Source organism: Mizuhopecten yessoensis, unplaced genomic scaffold, assembly GCF_002113885.1.
Source record: "Mizuhopecten yessoensis strain PY_sf001 unplaced genomic scaffold, ASM211388v2 scaffold716113, whole genome shotgun sequence".
NCBI lineage: Eukaryota > Metazoa > Mollusca > Bivalvia > Pectinida > Pectinidae > Mizuhopecten > Mizuhopecten yessoensis.
In genome coordinates this window covers 124570-144110 of record NW_018479954.1, presented here as the reverse complement: position 1 = coordinate 144110, position 19541 = coordinate 124570, and the positions used below count along the sequence as shown (strand labels likewise).

Genomic DNA, 19541 nt, shown 5'->3' with positions numbered 1-19541 from the left:
TCTATATATTCTACAGAACTACAAATTATCTATAAATATTCTACAGTGAACCCCACCTCCTGCAATAGACTGGGGCTATCCTGGTGACTGTAATTGTCTATATATTCTACAGAACTACAAATTATCTATAAATATTCTACAGTGAACCCCACCTGCTACAATAGACTGGGTCTATCCTGGTGACTGTTATTATCTATAGATATTCTACAGAACTACAAATTATCTATAAATATTCTACAGTGAACCCCACCTCCTGCAATAGACTGGGGCTATCCTGATGACTGTTATTATCTATAGATATTCTACAGTGAACCCCACCTCCTGCAATAGACTGGGGCTATCCTGGTGACTGTAATTATCAATTTATTCTACAGAACTATAAATTATCTAAATATTCTACAGTGAACCCCACCTCCTGCAATAGACTGGGGCTATCCTGGTGACTGTAATTATCTATATATTCTACAGAACTACAAATTATCTATAAGTATTCTACAGTGAACCCCACCTCCTGCAATAGACTGGGGCTATCCTGGTGACTGTAATTATCTATATATTCTACAGAACTATAAATATTTTGCAATAAACCCCACCTCCTAATAGAAACTAGGGCTATATAAGCTTCTAATATATAAGTTAGGCTGTTGACAGTAAGTTCATGTTCTACTCACTGTTGCCCTTGACGAGTTACCCTTACATATCATATCTCATGATCAATGCAACAATTTTTCATTAACTCACCTAAGTAGGAATACTTTTATAATCCTTCAATAGTGGGACATCAGAATGGAGTAATGTTGAAGTCTATAGTGCAGGATTGTGCATGTCCTCGTTGTAAAGTCCAATGTCAACAATATGTCTAGAGTTCAGCACTGTCTGTGGTGGACAGTCTGCAGGCTCACAAAGAACTGACCGGCCCTGTTAATCTCCTATAAACTCCACTACAAACATTAACTAAGACTGGTAACGCTTTGGCAGAACACTGACTGACAAACACAACACATGTAATCCAGGCTGTCCTGTAGTCGGGGGTGTCCAGGTATTCGGTGTAGAGGTGCGGTCAGGTGTGGTTCAGTCCCTGTGTAGGGGTAAGGCTCGGTCAGACTATGGTACTTTTGTCTGTCCCCCTCGTTCACTTAGATCACTGTCTTGTTGGGAGTCGCCTCACTGGGTTTTCACAATATGCTAATAGCTCTGTCGGGAAATACATTCCAGTACACTTGGAACTGCTGACTTTAGACATTCAATCAGATAGATAAAAGATCACTTTAAATTGCCTCTAATCCTACGTATGTTCTTGTGTAGGTAAGGTATACGACTTGATATATATATTTATTTTGGTGACGGCAATTTTTACACTACTACATGTACGCGAGTAAGGTGTAGACTTTCAATACACAAGCCAACTTTCCTGGCAGCAAGGACTTTATTCCACAATGATTAACAAATATTGGATTTGCCCAATACACATGTTGACTGAGGTGTGGGTGTTTGGTGCGTGTATACACTTGGGTATTGGCCTGGCTGCAGGCCTATTGTCACAGCAAATGTTGGGGCAGGTAACTCTGATACGTAACAGGACTGAAAGCTACCATCTACCAAGCTGTATAAACACACAATTACATCATATGATAGCTCCCCTCTACCCAGCTGTATAACTTAAGGGTACATCATATGATAGCTGTTAGTTCCCTCTACCCATCTGTATATAAACAAAGAGTGTCTCATTCGATAGCTCCCATCTACCCAGCTGTGTAAATGTAGGAGTACAACATATTGTAGCAATCATCTACCCTTTGCAGCTTTGTAAATGTAAAGGTATCCATTCTAAAAACTCCCCTCTACTCAGCTGTATAAATACAGGGGCACCCCCATCTGATAGCTCACATTTACCTGGCTGTATAAATATGGGCGTTCCTTATTTGGCAGCTCCTCTAACCAGCTGTATAAACACAGGTGTACAGCATCTGATAGCTCCCCTCTACCCCTCTGTGTGATATGTATAGGCATTAAATGGTACAGATGTGTCGGAGATTATGACGTCTGTATGAAGAGAATGATCAGGAGGGGTAAGGAGACAGAGATTATGACGTCTGTGTGAAGAGAATGATCAGGAGGGGTAAGGAGACTGAGATTGTGATGTCTGTGTGAAGAGAATGACCAGGAGTGGTAAGGAGACTGAGAGTGTGATGTCTGTATAAGTAAAGATCTATGATGATGTGTAAGGCCTGGTACTCCCTGTGTGAAGAGAATCATCAGGAGGGGTAAGGAGACTTAGATTGTGATGTCTGTATAAGTAAAGTGCTATGATGATGTGTAAGGCATGTTACTTTCTGTGTGAAGAGAATGATCAGGAGGGTAAGGAGACAGATTGTGATGTCTGTATAAGTAAAAAGCTATGATGGTGTGTAAGGCCTGTTACTCCCCGTGTGAAGAGAATGATCAGGAGAGGTAAGGAGACTGAGATTGTGATTTCTGTATAAGTAAAGAGCTATGAGGATGTGTAAGGCCTGTTACTCACTGTGTGAAGAGAATGATCAGGAGTTGTAAGGAGACTGAGAGTGTGATGTCTTTATAAGTAAAGAGCTATAATGAGGCGTAAGGCCTGTTACTCCCTGTATGAAGAGGATGATCAGGAGTGGTAAGGAGACTTAGAGTGTGATATCTGTATAAGTAAAGAGCTATGATATTACTACCTGTGTGAAGGGAATGATCAGGAGGGGTAAGGAACCTGAGATTGTGAAGTCTGTATAAGTAAGCTCCCCTCTACCCCTCTGTGTGATATGTATAGGCATTAAATGGTACAGATGTGTCGGCGATTATGACGTCTGTATGAAGAGAATGATCAGGAGGGGGAAGGAGACTGAGATTGTGAAGCCTGTGTAAGTAAAGAGCTATAATGAGGTGTAAGGCCTGTTACTCCCTGTGGGAAAAAAATGATCAGGAGGGGTAAGGAACCTAATGATGTGTAAGGCCTGTTACTCCCTGGGTGAAGAGAATGATCAGGGGTGGTAAGGAGACTGAGAGTGTGTTGTCTGTATAAGTAAAGAGCTATAGTTATGAGTAAGGCCTGTTACTCCCTGTATGAAGAGAATGATCAGGAGGGTAAGGAGACAGATTGTGAAGTCTGTATAAGTAAAGAGCTATGAGGATGTGTAAGGCCTGTTACTACCTGTGAGAAGAGAATGATCAGGAGGGGTAAGGAACCTGAGATTGTGAAGTCTGTGTAAGTAAAGAGCAATAATGATGTGTAAGGCCTGTTACTACCTGTGAGAAGAGAATGATCAGGAGGGGCAAGGAGACTGAGAGTGTGATGTCTGTATAAGAAAAGAGCTATGATGATGTGTAAAGCCTGTTACTCCCTGTGTGAAGAATGATCAGGAGGGGTAAGGAACCTGAGATTGTGAAGTCTGTGTAAGTAAAGAGCAATAATGATGTGTAAGGCCTGTTCCTCCCTGTGTGAAGAGAATGATCAGGAGGTGTAAGGAGACTGAGATTGTGATTTCTGTATAAGTAAAGAGCTATGAAGATGTGTAAGGCCTGTTACTCACTGTGTGAAGAGAATGATCAGTAGGGGTAAGGAACCTGAGAGTGTGATGTCTGTATAAGTAAAAAGCTATGATGGTGTGTAAGGCCTGTTACTCCCCGTGTGAAGAGAATGATCAGGAGGTGTAAGGAGGCAGAGATTATGACGTCTGTGTGAAGAGAATTATCAGGAGGGGTAAGGAGACTTAGATTGTGATGTCTGTATAAGTAAAAAGCTATGATGGTGTGTAAGGCCTGTTACTCCCCGTGTGAAGAGAATGATCAGGAGGTGTAAGGAGACTGAGATTGTGATTTCTGTATAAGTAAAGAGCTATGGTGATGTGTAAGGCCTGTTACTCCCTATGTGAAGAGAATGACCAGGAGTGGTAAGGAACCTGAGAGTGTGATGTCTGTATAAGAAAAGAGCTATGATGATGTGTAGGGCCTGTTACTCCCTGTGTGAAAAGAATGATCAGGAGGGGTAAGGAACCTGAGATTGTGAAGTCTGTATAAGTAAGCTCCCCTCTACCCCTCTGTGTGATATGTATAGGCATTAAATGGTACAGATGTGTCGGAGATTATGACGTCTGTATGAAGAGAATGATCAGGAGGGGAAAGGAGACAGAGATTATGACGTCTGTTTGAAGAGAATGATCAGGAGGGTAAGGAGACAGATTGTGAAGTCTGTATAAGTAAGCTCCCCTCTACCCCTCTGTGTGATATGTATAGGCATTAAATGGTACAGATGTGTCGGAGATTATGACGTCTGTTTGAAGAGAATGATCAGGAGGGTAAGGAGACAGATTGTGAAGTCTGTATAAGTAAAGAGCTATGAGGATGTGTAAGGCCTGTTACTCCCCGTGTGAAGAGAATGATCAGGAGAGGTAAGGAGACTGAGATTGTGAAGCCTGTGTAAGTAAAGAGCTATAATGAGGCGTAAGGCCTGTTACTCCCTGTATGAAGAGAATGACCAGGAGTGGTAAGGAGGCTGAGAGTGTGATGTCTGTATAAGAAAAGAGCTATGATGATGTGTAAAGCCTGTTACTCCCTGTGTGAAAAGAATGATCAGGAGGGGTAAGTAGACTGAGATTGTGATGTCTGTATAAGTAAAGAGCTATGATATTACTCCCTGTGTGAAGGGAATGATCAGGAGGGGTAAGGAACCTGAGAGTGTGATGTCTGTATAAGTAAAGAGCTATAATGAGGTGTAAGGCCTGTTACTCCCTGTGTGAAGAGAATGATTAGGAGGGGTAAGAAGACTGAGATTGTGATGTCTGTATAAGTAAAGAGCTATAATGAGGTGTAAGGCCTGTTACTCCCTGTGTGAAGAGAATGATCAGGAGGGGTAAGGAGACTGAGATTGTGATGTCTGTGTAAGTAAAGAGCTATAATGAGGTGTAAGGCCTGTTACTCCCTGTGTGAAGAGAATGATCAGGAGGGGTAAGGAGACTGAGATTGTGAAGTCTGTGTAAGTAAAGAGCTATAATGATGTGTAAGGCCTGTTACTCCCAACAGTCCATCGGCAGGGATATTATCAGCCAGATGCACTTCTAACTGATTGCTATATATAAACAACTCTGTATTCCTTTCAGATTGAATTAATATTGTATTTCCACATAAACATATTCATGTACAGACAGATTATTTATATTACTTGTCATTCAGCCAAATCACTTAGAGTTTTCTTCCCATGTTTACAGCTATGTAAGTATATAATATATTTAACCACAGTTTAAACATCTGATGGGTAAATGGTATACAGAAAATAAAAAAGATATGTTATAAATGGTCCACAGATTAATCATTAAATAGATGACACTAGTTATGAAATATATAAATAACAACCTATATACAGTGAGACCTTATATAGACAGCGAGAAGTGAATAAATCCAGGCTCCTTCATTAGGACCTTGCTTTCAACGTTCGGGTGCCCTACAGTCATCACTTTGTTGGTCCAACCACAATTCTTCCCTGACTGATAACTATAGTTTTGATAAGTTCAATTGCTTTCAGATTTCACATGTCTTAATCAGCATTGCAGAATGTTTCCCTATAGTAGCACTCTGTCTGTCCATCCACAAACCCCTACCAGCTCAGGTAACTTCAGTTTTGACAGACTGGATACTTTCAGACTTCACATGTCTTAATTAGGAATGAAGAAGGATGTGTTGGTCCTTCCATATAACAGCTAATCTGTCTTTCTTGTGTCAGATTATTCACCAGCCGATAACTTGAGTTCTGACAGCCTGATTACTTTAAACTTCAGAGTAATTTCTGTAAATGTAATAAAGGCATATTTTATCAGAATAAAAAGGACATGTTTTGAATTTTTTAAACTTCGACGAGAATTCCTAAATGGTTTCCAGTAGAGGTTTGTCACCTACAGAAAATAAAAATAAAAACTTCTTCCCACAAAAATTACTGCTCTTCCATTTGGTAATATGGTTTGCTTAAAATGGGTCATGAACCAAAAAAACAAACCCAGAAGCTTGTAAAATTAAATATATTTTTTGGCATAGTTGGGATAGTAAAATTAATGATTGAAATGCAGCTTTTCAAAGCATTCTACTCAAACAAATTCCAATGATTAGAAGTAAAGATATTCAATTTAGTTCTAAAATGACTGAATTATGTATATATTTGTATGCATTAAGGTATGGACTGCTAGGCCTATTTATCTGTATGTATTAAGGTATGGACTGCTAAGCCCATTTGGTCCTGTTTCTGTATATAGGTATATCAGTTGATAAACACAGGTATTGAGGTTATCATATTTCGTTAAACACTTTGGCAATGACATATCAGAATCACCTGCTCAGCACTTGATATTCCAATACAGATGTGATGTTTACTTTGCCTGAGTGAGATTGATGTTATTGACTAGCACTTTATTGACATGGAGATCAATGATAAAGGAAAGTGGGCCACACTTACTGTCGGGGGATGTTGATCAAGCTTCGTTAGGCCATTTACTGCCCGANGGGGGGGGGGGGGGAACAAGCTTCATTATACCTGCTCACATGTGAGGTGCAAAGGTAGCAGGGTTAACATGTCTGGTGTGTTATGTATAATTCATGCTCAGGTTTAATTGATTTAATTGATGATTATAAATAAGTTATTTTCATTAATGATAAACAATTTACTGTTATTTAAATATTTTCAATCAAATAATAAGTAATTGCATGGAATTGGAACTTACACTTTTTCATATCTTCAATAAGAAATGTCCTGGGTCGAGTGACAAGAAATATGCAATTTTGTCCATAGTTGTACAGGTAAACAATACACCTGTTTACAAATTTGTATTTGTATACAAATTGCTCACCAAGTCATAGCTTGACAAAGGAACCAGTTTGTCTTGAAATGTTGCTACATGTTTAATATGTACATTGTTTTTGCAGAAAGTAAAATTTTGATATCACTGCAGTTTGAGTTTTAGAGAAGCCCAGTGAAGTCACATTATAAAATATGTTCTGACTGTTGTACACACTGTACTGTATCCCTCTATGGAAGTAAAGACTGATAACTACTTTGTTCAATTTGATACTCTGGAATCTCACAGACTGAGTTTACAAGGGGTTTGAGGTAAAATGTGTATATGTGTTAGGGATCATTTGCTGACAGGCAAGTTATGTAAGTTAATCTCAAGCTTTTCAAGACATAAAAAATATTTATAGGCATATTGTGTTTCATCTACTACATTATCTTGTTTAAAAAAACAAGTTTTGTGAATTCTGTTGTTGTTTTAAGCACTATCAGTTACCATTAAATCTTCTCTACAGGTACCAGACTATTCCTGTGTCTATGGAGAGGGGTTTGAACCCAAAGTGGAGGTGGAGCCACCTGTCCAGCCACCGGTACACCACAAGGAGGAGATAACTGAGGAACTGAGCCGGCGTTATGTACAACCGTAAGTTAAAGTCTCTTCCCTGACAGATGTCGAACATACAGTCCAACTCTGAGTCATTAATTATACAAAACAAATTTTGAGGTTTATGGAAAAAAGCTCTTGGAACAAAAAGTAAACATCAATTTATTTTCTTAAATTGCACAAGTCAAATTGTAGTCTTTTACTGCAAATGCTACAGTTAACTAATGTGGCTATTCAGGAAATAGAAATGCAAAGCTTCAAAATGGGAGATGAATCTGTTGACAAGGGAAGTAACTCTAACAATAAAAGTCCTTAGTGCAGTGGTACACTTTCCCTTAACATATCATTCCTGTCTTTCAGAATACAACTTACTGGAGAATACATTGTTAACTTGATCAACCTTAATGATACTGCCTACCTCATGTCTACTGAAGTGTCGTCCTTCTTCTGGGAGGCTGATATCCTCACAGGCATGGTAAGTCACTGTCCTCTACCTCATGTCTACTGAAGTGTCGTCCTTCTTCTGGGAGGCTGATATCCTCACAGGCATGCTAAGTCACTGTCCCCTACCTCATGTCTACTGAAATGTCGTCCTTCTTCTGGGAGGTTGATATCCTCACAGGCATGGTAAGTCACTGTCCCCTACCTCATGTCTGCTGAAGTGTCGTCTTTCTGAAGTGTACTCATCAGCATGGCAGTCTGTGACGTTAACTTTTTTTTTCTCACTAGTCAATTGGACTAGTAAACCCAGAATTTTCATAGCCCGACTGTAAATTTGCTAGTCCAAATTACAGACTGGTCTTTTTAACAGCATGAAGTGTAAATTGTGATCTAAATTGGAAAATTATTAGAAATCAAAACAAAATGTTTCTCAATAACTTTAGAAACGGAGCACGGAACGTGATCGCCAATTATCTATAATACAGTATTACTGTTGTTTTCATTGAGCCGTTAAGCACTAGCCAGAACAGTAAATTTTGATTTCGTGTTAGAGCATCTTTTTCTGTCGGTTCACGGACAGGCTTAGCTGGTTTTAAACCTTTTCTCCAGCTTAGCAACATCGCCATGGTTGGTTTCACGTGGTTATAAACCGGAAGTAATGTTCGGTAACTACTAAAATCCGGAACCAAGTCTCGCTCATCGAAATGCTTCAATTTCGAACGCCTCGACGAATACCATATTTTACGATGGGATTAAAACTTGTGACAAGATTTATTGTGCAAAATGTTATACAATGAACAATATTTCCATTATTTTGGAGGAAAATTTAAATTGCCACTAGTCCAGTCGGACGAGTTAAATATTTTCAATACTAGTCCAGACTTAAATTTACTAGTCGTGGGCATCGGACTAGTGCCTAACGTCGCAGACTGGCATGGTAAGTCTCTGTCCCCTACCTCATGTCTACTGAAGTGTACTCATCATCATGGTAAGTCTCTGTCCCCTACCTCATGTCTACTGAAGTGTCCTTATCAGCATGGTAAGTCACTGTCCCCTACCTCATGTTTACTGAAGAGTCAGCATGGTAAGTCTCTGTCCCCTACCTCATGTCTACTGAAGTGTACTTATCAGCATGGTAAGTCTCTGTCCCCTACCTCATGTCTACTGAAGTGTACTCATCAGCATGGTAAGTCACTGTCCCCTACCTCATGTCTACTGAAGTGTACTCATCAGCATGGTAAGTCTCTTGCCAAATTTTCATTTGTACAAGAAAAATATGAGATTTACAAAAGCATTAAACCTAGATGTTTACTTGTGTTTTACTACTGTTCCCATACTTGACTTTTTAGCTGGAGCAGCACAACTGTTCTGGTAGCAGACTGACCCTGAGACAGGAGGAGTACCCAGAAGTGTTTGAAGACCTCTGTCAGTAAGTACAACAGCAGGTAAAGGGAGGTAATCCATATTTGATATACTTATGATGTCTTCATGAATATAGCAGATCTCTAAATCTGATTCTTCCTCCCATAGGCATGGAATGGGAGTATAGGTGACGGTTTCTACATGTGTATGATTCTTATATAGACAGGGAGTATAGTTTTATTGTCAGCTTCAAATTGTTTGATTGTAATTCATTGTTTCACCTTTCTGACTGTTCCTTCTCCACTAGTGCTATAGACTGGTAGCATTGTCATGTCCAGTACTGTCATAAGTATTGCCTTGTTACATATCAATATATGTGCATTTCTCTTAATTCCTTAGCAAAGCAACATTCTAAATTAAATATTGCTGGTAGCCTTTTAGTGTAATATAGTGTGGCCATCCTAACCCTCTATCAGTTTATCTGTTGACAATTGGTCACAACTTCCTGACATCCTAGCGCTCTATCAGTTTATCTGTTGACAATTGGTCACAACTTCCTGACATCCTAGCCCTCTATCATTTTTCTGTTGACAATTGGTCACAACTTCCTGACATCCTAGCCCTCTATCAGTTTATCTTAAGTGAACAATTGGTCACAACTTCCTGACATACTAGCCCTCTATCAGTTTATCTTAAGTGAACAATTGGTCACAACTTCCTGACATACTAGCCCTCTATCAGTTTATCTTAAGTGAACAATTGGTCACAACTTCCTGCCATCCTAGCGCTCTCTCAGTTTATCTGTTGACAATTGGTCACAACTTCCTGACATCCTAGCGCTCTCTCAGTTTATCTGTTGACAATTGGTCACAACTTCCAAACATCCTAGCGCTCAATCAGTTTATCTGTTGACAATTGGTCACAACTTCCTGACATCCTAGCCCTCTATCAGTTTATCTTAAGTGAACAATTGGTCACAACTTCCTGACATCCTAGCCCTCTATCTGTTTATCTGTTAACAATTGGTCACAATTTCCTGACATCCTAGCCTAGCCCTCTATCAGTTTATTTGTTAACAATTGGTCACAACTTCCTGACTAAAGTTTTCAATGAAATTTCATAAAGTTTCACAATAGTATTCATGACATCATTCTCTGAAGTGGAGTTGAATGTGAAGGTCATACTTTCATGGTCAAGGTCACAATAGACTTGTATGTAGATTCCTGAATAAAGGTTTCAACAAAAATTTCATGAAATTTCGCACAGGTAGTTCTATGGTCAATCTTTACAGACCAGTACGAGGACGGTCAGTGTCACAGCTACAGCACCTTAACATGATGATGGAGAAATTTGACATTTAACTTGTCCACAGGTTCCTTACTCAAGTTTAAACCAAAATGTTATTTAACTTCTCACAAGTATTCATGTTGTCATTCTCTGGATGGAGTCCACTGGCAAGGCAGTGTCATTATATTTAGTGTCAAGGATACAGCTACAGGACTACTATATGGTGATGGAAAAAATAGATATTTGGCTTCTTCCCAGGTTCCTGACTTAAATTTTCTACCAATTTTAGTAAACTTCGATGTCTCAACCAAGTGTTCAGCAAAGAGTGCAAATGATTGGTGTCTCCACCAAGTGTTCAGCATAGAGTGCAAATGATCGGTGTCTCAACCAAGTGTTCAGCATAGAGTGCAAATGATAGGTGTCTCAACCAAGTGTTCAGCATAGAGTGCAAATGATTGGTGTCTCCACCAAGTGTTAGCAAAGAGTGCAAATGATCGATGTCTCAACCAGGTTTTCAACAAAGAGAGCAAATGATCGATGTCTCAACCAAGTGTTCAACAAAGAGTACAAATGATTGATGTCTCCACCCCGTGTTCAGCAAAGAGTGCAAATGATGTATGATATATTGATTGATGTCTCAACCAAGTGTTCATCATGGAGTGCAAATGATTGATGTCTCCACCAAGTGTTCAGCATAGAGTTCAAATGATTGATGTCTCCACCAAGTGTTCAGCATAGAGTTCAAATGATTGATGTCTCCACCAAGTGTTCAACAAAGAGTGCAAAAGATTGGTGTCTCCACCAAGTGTTCAGCATAGAGTGCAAATGATTGGTGTCTCAACCAAGTGTTCAACAAAGAGTGCAAATGATTGGTGACGCCACCAAGTGTTCAACAAAGAGTGCAAATGATTGGTGTCTCCACCAAGTGTTCGCAAAGAGTGCAAATGATCGATGTCTCAACCAGGTTTTCAACAAAGAGAGCAAATGATCGATGTCTCAACCAAGTGTTCAACAAATAGTGCGAATGATTGGTGTCTCCACCAAGTGTTCAGCAAAGAGTGCAAATGATGTATGATATATGAATTAGTTCATATATTGTCAGTTGATATGTGAAGGTTTTAGGGTTTAAACTCTGTTTACCAATATAGTTAATCTACGTTTTTGGTTTATAATTTGTATCTGTACACTTTATATTTTATGAAATTAATATGCATGGTTTCTTTTTTGCATGATTTGTTTATTATAAAAATTACCTGATTTTTTGTTGATTTTGATTGCTGTGTTCTATTTTGAAGATGTGGTGTATTTGAAGACAGTAAGAAGAAAAAGTTCATCACATTGTATGAACTCAATCGGTAAGTATTTAAAAATTATTCATATATAATAATTGTGAACTTTGACTGATGAGTTTGTAATGTATTGTCAAGGATACTTGAGGCTAGAAAGCAAAGTCGACCTTGACTTCAAATTTCTTAAACCTGGCTGAATTATATAATAGTATACATATTTACATTTAATCAAGTTTAGAACCAAACACCTTGATCATGTGTTGGATCTCCAATACTTCATTTCTCCTCATTGACATCAGACATGTCTGAACTCCAGTCCTTTGTTTGCTACACAGTCACCTGTGAGTGTTAGTGTTAACCTGCACTTAACTAAGGGAGACAACTTTTGTATTGAAGCGTGCCCTTCATTCTGGACCTGTTTGATCACCAATGTGAGGAGCTACGGACCAATGTGAGGGAGCTAATCCAGATGTTTGACCCTAGTGACCCCTACTGGAAGGTAACATATAATAAACTGAGAAATAACCTCTACATTAGGTTTTCTTATACAGAAATAAAACACATAGTAATATTGATAATATGTTATAATCTGAAGACTGGTGCTGTTGTGTTTTTCAGGGTGAGGACTACCCAGACTCTGAGACCACAAGTCAGGCTAGTGAGGATCTGTCAGATATCCAAGTCAGTCTTGAAGACATCCAACTTAGCCTTCAGCTCCTACAGTTTAAACGGTAACTAAAGCAACACTCCTGACTGTTCTTCAGCTGTTACAGTCCATACTGTATCCATAGTAACACACCTGACTCTACCTCCATGCCTACAGTTAAATCATAGTAACACACCTGACTCTACCTCCAGGGCCTACAGTTAAATCATAGTAACACACCTGACTCTACCTCCAGGGCCTACAGTTAAATCATAGTAACACACCTGACTCTACCTCCAGGGCCTACAGTTAAATCATAGTAACACACCTGACTCTACCTCCAGGGCCTACAGTTAAATCATAGTAACACACCTGACTCTACCTCCAGGGCCTACAGTTAAATCATAGTAACACACCTGACTCTACCTCCAGGGCCTACAGTTAAATCATAGTAACACACCTGACTCTACCTCCAGGGCCTACAGTTAAATCATAGTAACACACCTGACTATACCTCCAGGGCCTACAGTTAAATCATAGTAACACACCTGACTCTACCTCCAGGGCCTACAGTTAAATCATAGTAACACACCTGACTCTACCTCCAGGGCCTACAGTTAAATCATAGTAACACACCTGACTCTACCTCCAGGGCCTACAGTTAAATCATAGTAACACACCTGACTCTACCTCCAGGGCCTACAGTTAAATCATAGTAACACACCTGACTCTACCTCCAGGGCCTACAGTTCAATCATAGTAACACACCTGACTATACCTCCAGGGCCTACAGTTAAATCATAGTAACACACCTGACTCTACCTCCAGGCCTACAGTTCAATGGTATTAAGTAAAAAAAGATAATACAATTTATAGTTGCTTAGATAATTTCAATGTAAGACTCTTTTTTGCCCAGGGATGTAACATGTTAGATTTGGAAATTAAACCCAAGGGGTTTTCAAATTGGGTGAATATCACAAGAGTGGAATTTCCTTATCCTACACCCCTGAGCATGAAAAAATGTTTTACTCTCATTCCAACCACAAAAATAACTCAATAACACATCCCAGTTTCCACATCACAGCATCAGAATATTCCCAATTTCATGCTGTCGAAAACTTAAAATTGGGTGTAAGATAGAAACGCCTGACCCTCCTTTCTTCACTGAACAGTTCTGTCATATATAAACAGAAACGGAATTATTTTCTTCTAGGAAAAGGATTCTTCAAAACCTGATGACTCATCCAGAAAACATGGAGGACAATGTGAACAAACTCAAGGAGGTTGAGGACCAGATCAGTGTACTGAAGGATATGCAGGACCAGCAAAGGCAGCGTAAAGGTGAGGGTCAGTCATACCTATCTCTGTGAAGGTGAGGGTCAGTCATACCTATCTCAGTGAAGGTGATGGTCAGTCATACCTGTCTCAGTGAAGGTGAGGGTCAGTCACACCTCTCTCAGTAAAAGTGAAGGTCAACCACACCTTTCAGTACAGGTGAGGGTCAATTACACCTCTCTCAGTAAAGGTGAGGGTCAGTCATACCTCTCTCAGTAAAGGTGAAGGTCAACCACACCTCTCAGTACAGGTGAGAGTCAACCACACCACTCTCAGTAAAGGTGGGGGTCAACCCTCTTTCGGTAAAGGTGAGGGTCAACTTAGTCCGAATTATTCTGACGTTTTATCAACTTTTTTCATATCGGTCTGTCGTCGATTAACGTCAGAACTCCGGCCCTCTATAATATGCAGGAAAACGACCCGCGCCAGGAGCGCACTTCAAACTGATGTTTTAGAAACAAATCGTCACTTTCACACACATATTTCCCACATATTATAGAGGGCCGGAGTTCTGACGTTAATCGACGACAGACCGATATGAAAAAAGTCGATAAAACGTCAGAATAATTTGGACTAGGGTCAACTACACCTCTCTCAGTAAAGGTGAAGGTCAACCACACCTTTCAGTACAGGTGAGGGTCAACTACACCTCTCAGCAAAGGTTGGGGTCAACCACACCTCTCTCGGTAAAGGTGAAAGTCAACCACACCTATCTAAGTAAAGGTGAAGGTCAACCACACCTCTTTCAATAAAGGTGAGGGTCAACTACACCTCTCTCAGTAAAGGTGAGGGTCAAATACCCCTCAGTAAATCTGAGGGTCAACTACACCTCTCTCAGTAAAGGTGAGGGTCAACCACACCTCTTTCAGTACAGGTGAGGGTCAACCACACCTCTTTCAATAAAGGTGAGGGTCAACTACACCTCTCTCAGTAAAGGTGAGTGTCAACTACACCTCTCTCAGTAAAGGTGAGGTCAAATACACCTCAGTAAAGTTGAGGGTCAACAACACCTATCACAGTGGATATGAGGGTTAACTACATCTATCTTAGTAAAGGTGACGGTTTACCACACCTCTCTCAGTAAAGGTTAGGGTTAACCACTCCCATCACAGTAAAGGTGAGGGTTAGCCACACCCATCACAGTAAAGGTGAGGGTTAGCCACACCCATCACAGTAAAGGTGAGGGTTAGCCACACCCATCACAGTAAAGGTGACGGTTTACCACACCTCTCTCAGTAAAGGTGAGGGTTAGCCACACCTCTCTCAGTAAAGGTGAGAGTCAACAACACCTATGTTAGTAAAGCTGAGGGTCAACAAAACCTATCTGAGTAAAAGTGAGGGTCAACAACACCTATCTGAGTAAAGGTGAGGGTCAACAACACCTATCTGAGTAAAGGTGAGTGTCAACAACACCTATGTGAGTAAAGATAAGGGTCAACAACACCTATGTGAGTAAAGATGAGGGTCAACAACACCTATGTGAGTAAAGATGAGGGTCAACAACACCTATGTGAGTAAAGGTGAGGGTCAACAAAACCTCTCTGAGTAAAGGTGAGGGTCAACAACACCTATCTGAGTAAAGGTGAGGGACAACAACACCTCTCTCAGTAAAGATGAGGGCCAACAACAGCTATCTTAGTAAAGGTGAGGGTCAACAACACCTCTGTCAGTAAAGATGAGGGCCAACAACACCTATCTGAGTAAAGCTGAGGGTCAACAAAACCTATCTGAGTAAAGGTGAGGGACAACAACACCTATCTAAGTAAAGCTGAGAGTCAGTCATACCTCTCTCAGTAAAGGTGAGGGTACACAACACCTATCTGAGTAAAGCTGAGGGTCAACCACACATATCACAGTAAAGCTGCGGGTCAACCACACCTATCACAGTAAAGTTGAGGACCAACCAAACCTAGCTTAGTAAAGATTAAGGTCGGGTAAACATAGTTACATGTCTAAGTAAAGGTAAGGGTCAGCCATACTTGTCTTAGTAAAGGTGGTTAGCTACACCTGTCTATGTAAGGTTAAAGGTCAGCCATACTTGTCTTAGTAAAGGTGGTTAGCTTCACCTGTCTAAGTAAGGTTAAGGGTCAGCCATACTTGGTTTAGTTAAGGTGGTTAGCTACACCTGTATAAGTAAGGTTAAGGGTCAGCCATACTTGTCTTAATAAAGGTGGTTAGCTACACCTGTTTAAGTAGGTTAAGGGTCAGCCATACTTGGTTTAGTAAAGGTGGTTAGCTACACCTGTCCAAGTAAGGTTAAGGGTCAGCCATACTTGTCTTAGTAAAGGTGGTTAGCTACACCTGTCTAAGTAAGGGTGAGGGCAGTCATACCTTTTTAAGAACAAGAGTTTCTGTGATTTACTGTCTGTGATTGAGTTTTGTTTTTTCTGCAGCACTGGACCCAGACAGCCCTCAGAAGGCAGTGAAAAAAAGTCCTCCATGTGTTACTGCCAATTCTGATGACAAAGTTAGGGCCACTATGTCTGAGGGCATGTTTGACCGCAACCGTGTGTCTCCACTTAAGGGCATGTCACAGGTGAGTCTTTTAAACGGCTTTCTTTGGAAGCAGTAGTTGATTGAAATTGTGTTTTACTGGCTGTGCCTCATCTTTCATTCAGCAGGATGTGATGGTCAGATAGGCTTGCTGCCCAGGTTTTCATTTCATTCATTTAGCAAGCTATTTTATAAAGATCTTGGCATCAGGAAAGTTGATCCAGTGAATTTTACCCTTGAGTTATTGTCTGTCTGTATGTTTAAGTGTCTTTGTGTAAAATCATTTTTAAACATTCCATCAATTAGCTATCTTTTTTAAACATAAACTTTAAGTTTGTTACATGTACAAAGTCTCGGAGTCCACACATTACTATAATGTAATAACTGTGTTGAATTTTCACATTGACCCCAATGACAGTAAATGTAATACATGTTCTGTATATTTACAGCTGGGCATTTCCACTCCGCCAACTAATGTGTCGCCCATTAAGATGAATGTTGTTGCCCCAATGCAGAATATGCTGAGTCAGAGCAAGCCTGCCACGTCAAGCCAACCACAACCATCAACCCCCAGCCAACCACAACCCACCAATCATCAGGAGCTACTGAACACCCTGGCCCAACAGCAGTTGTTACTCCAGACCATGATGATGCCTCAGGCCCCTCTGGGTGCCCAGATACCCAGTCTGACCAATCAGTTTGTGAGAGGCACAGTCCCTTTTCAACAGCCTCAAAATACCATGAACCAGCAGTATGCCACCAGTCAGAGAAACTCCAATGTCAACCTGCAGTATCTGGCTTCACAACAGGCAGGTATGACACCACAATTAATGAATCAACAGTTCACTACGACAAGTCAGGCAGGTATGACACACCAGCTGATGAACCAGCAGTTCCCTGTGACAAGTCAGGCAGGTATGACACCCCAGCTGATGAACCTGATGCAGGCTAACCTAGCAGGAAATCCATACATGGTGGGGTTGCCACCCTACATGGGAGGACTGGGACAGCAGTCCCAACCTCAGCCACAGGCCAATATGCCACTGCTTTCTGGACTGCTGCCACTGTTGCAGACACTAAACATCAATCAGGGTCAGGGGTCATCAAAGGACAAGCCCTCACAGCCATGACCCTGACCTGGTTAACTGATATCAACCGAAGTAACATACCAGCTTCCCTTTATTTTATGTTCCAGGAAATGTTCTAAAAAGATAATGTCATAAAACTTTTTTAGTTTTGATTGGCTTTAACATGGATCAGGTTTGATGATATGCAGGCATACTATTTGGTGATGAAGACATATCCAATTATTTTCTATACTGTGTGAACACGAGGGATTTTGTTGCCGATCCATTGTTTAATCTTTTTTTAACTATTAACAATTTTAGCTATGCTGATTGTCGTATTGTTTTAAGGCACTATACTGAGGCCGATTGTCGTATTACACTTGTTATCCTGTTTTAAGGCACTACACTGAGACCCCAGTTGTTTAAGTACAATGTTTTACCTGATTTATATAGGAATATTAATGTGTTTAAAGGTTGTATGATGATACCCTGTAATTGTCTTGAGGTAAATGTCCAGGATTAGTGCTGAGGTGATAGTCTGGTATGTTTGTCTGTTATTAGTGCTAAGTTCAAAATCGGGTGTGTGATTGTGATAATTCCATATCTGAGCATTTTTGGAGGTACCGATTGCTTTTCCTTTTAGATGAGTGCTGTTTTACTCCCCCAGAAAATCACTATTTACGTTTTATCAAAAGAATCTTTTACAGATATGTGTTACAGTTAAGATATTTCAACCTCCCTACAATAATTTGCTGTGATGAAGCAATGAAAGTTAACATCTTGTAACTTGGCATTTGATGAATTGCTGTAAATACTTAGGGCTTAAATATGTCGTCAGATTCTATAACAACACAAGATTATCAGTGAAAGGTAGCTAGGAGTGTGTAAGTACATGTGTGTCAATCCAACATGTTAGACAAGAAAGGGTAGAATTTTATTGTCCTTGGTGGTCTCAGTATTTTTGATTTTGTATATTTTTAATTTGTAAATATATCAGGATATGACAAAAGGATTGTTAACTTTGAATAAATTTTGTTTTATGCAATAAAGTGTCTTGAATTTTATACGCCTGACAAAGGTTTTGATGGGAGGTATTATGTTATTTGGAGTGTCAATCAGTTTGTCTCTATATCTGCATGAATATCATTTTGTATTATGATACAAAGACATTAATGAACTCACGGGAAAACACTGACATACGATCAGACGACTTCAAGAAGGTCGTATATGAGGCGCATGGAATGCAGACTGATGTGTTTTGCTTACCGACCTCACCTGTACGTATCACATGCAAACAGTAGCTCACAAGCTCTTGGTCGTAGGCTACGACTTTTGTTGTCGAGCGAGTTACGCTCTGTCAGATAAATCGGTTCACAAATGCAATTACAATAACTCTGTGAAAATAGTGGTTTGTAAAATATCAAGATCCCTATAAAATACAAGTGCATGTGCGTGCACATAATAACAGCATACCATGCGATAGCCTATGGTTACATATGTACCTGGCATGTTAATATACCATGCGTAAGCGGGCTATGGAATGATCTCCAAAGTGTACATGATTGAGAGTAATTTTGTTCCATAAAGGAACAGTAAATTGACAATTAAATATAGGAATTTAATTTATTTCCGTCGTTTTTGCTATAGTAAAGAAAATAAGTGTCATTGTATAAATTCTATCCCTCTGCAAAAGTTTCGAATTTTTTCAAGGTAGACAACTCTCATCAGGATCAAAATTATTGTAAAATGTAATATTAATTAATTATAAAGACTTTGTGTGTATTTGGTTTTAGCTTGTATTTAGTAACTTTTATCCATATAATTTCAATAAAAAACGCTTTTTGTAACATGTTGTAGATATTTTATGATAAATATAATATTTGTAGGATTGATTAGCAATGTTTCTTTTCATTATTTTATTGTTGTAATAGTTTTGAACAATGCCACACGCTCAAAAAAAGTGAAAGTGTTGAATTTGACAAAAATCTATCTTTCGGTATATTTTACAAAAGAATCCCCAGTTTATCGGAATGCTTAGATTTTCATAACATCACCTCTACATAGTGACATAACCATTATGTGAAACTTTCATTGAATTCTGCTGGCTAATTGTGAAAGGGTGGAGCCTCCTTTAACGACTTCTTCTTAACCACTGATTGGAATTCACCTTAATTTGACTGGAAGCATCCCTAGGTGGTGGGGATTCAAAACTGTACAAATGGTG

General features: G+C 39.7%; 2 protein-coding genes across 2 annotated transcripts in view; one reads left to right on the top strand and one right to left on the bottom strand.

Moving 5' to 3' along the window:
• LOC110441733 (E3 ubiquitin-protein ligase TRIM56-like) overlaps nucleotides 1-1290 on the bottom strand; it is a 21416-nt gene extending 20126 nt beyond the window's left edge. The window contains exon 1 of the mRNA XM_021484970.1: nucleotides 742-1290. The gene's annotated coding sequence lies outside the window, so the exon portion shown is untranslated. The remainder of the gene's footprint in view (nucleotides 1-741) is intronic.
• Nucleotides 1-18507, top strand: part of LOC110441734 — a 58433-nt gene extending 39926 nt beyond the window's left edge. The window contains exons 6-14 of the mRNA XM_021484972.1: nucleotides 7309-7436; nucleotides 7758-7872; nucleotides 9188-9267; nucleotides 11783-11842; nucleotides 12173-12275; nucleotides 12395-12507; nucleotides 13636-13763; nucleotides 16151-16293; nucleotides 16700-18507. Of these exons, the coding sequence (XP_021340647.1) occupies nucleotides 7819-7872; nucleotides 9188-9267; nucleotides 11783-11842; nucleotides 12173-12275; nucleotides 12395-12507; nucleotides 13636-13763; nucleotides 16151-16293; nucleotides 16700-17380 (1362 nt within the window). The 5' untranslated portion in view covers nucleotides 7309-7436; nucleotides 7758-7818 and the 3' untranslated portion in view covers nucleotides 17381-18507. The remainder of the gene's footprint in view (nucleotides 1-7308; nucleotides 7437-7757; nucleotides 7873-9187; nucleotides 9268-11782; nucleotides 11843-12172; nucleotides 12276-12394; nucleotides 12508-13635; nucleotides 13764-16150; nucleotides 16294-16699) is intronic.
• The last annotated feature ends 1034 nt before the right edge of the window (nucleotides 18508-19541 follow it).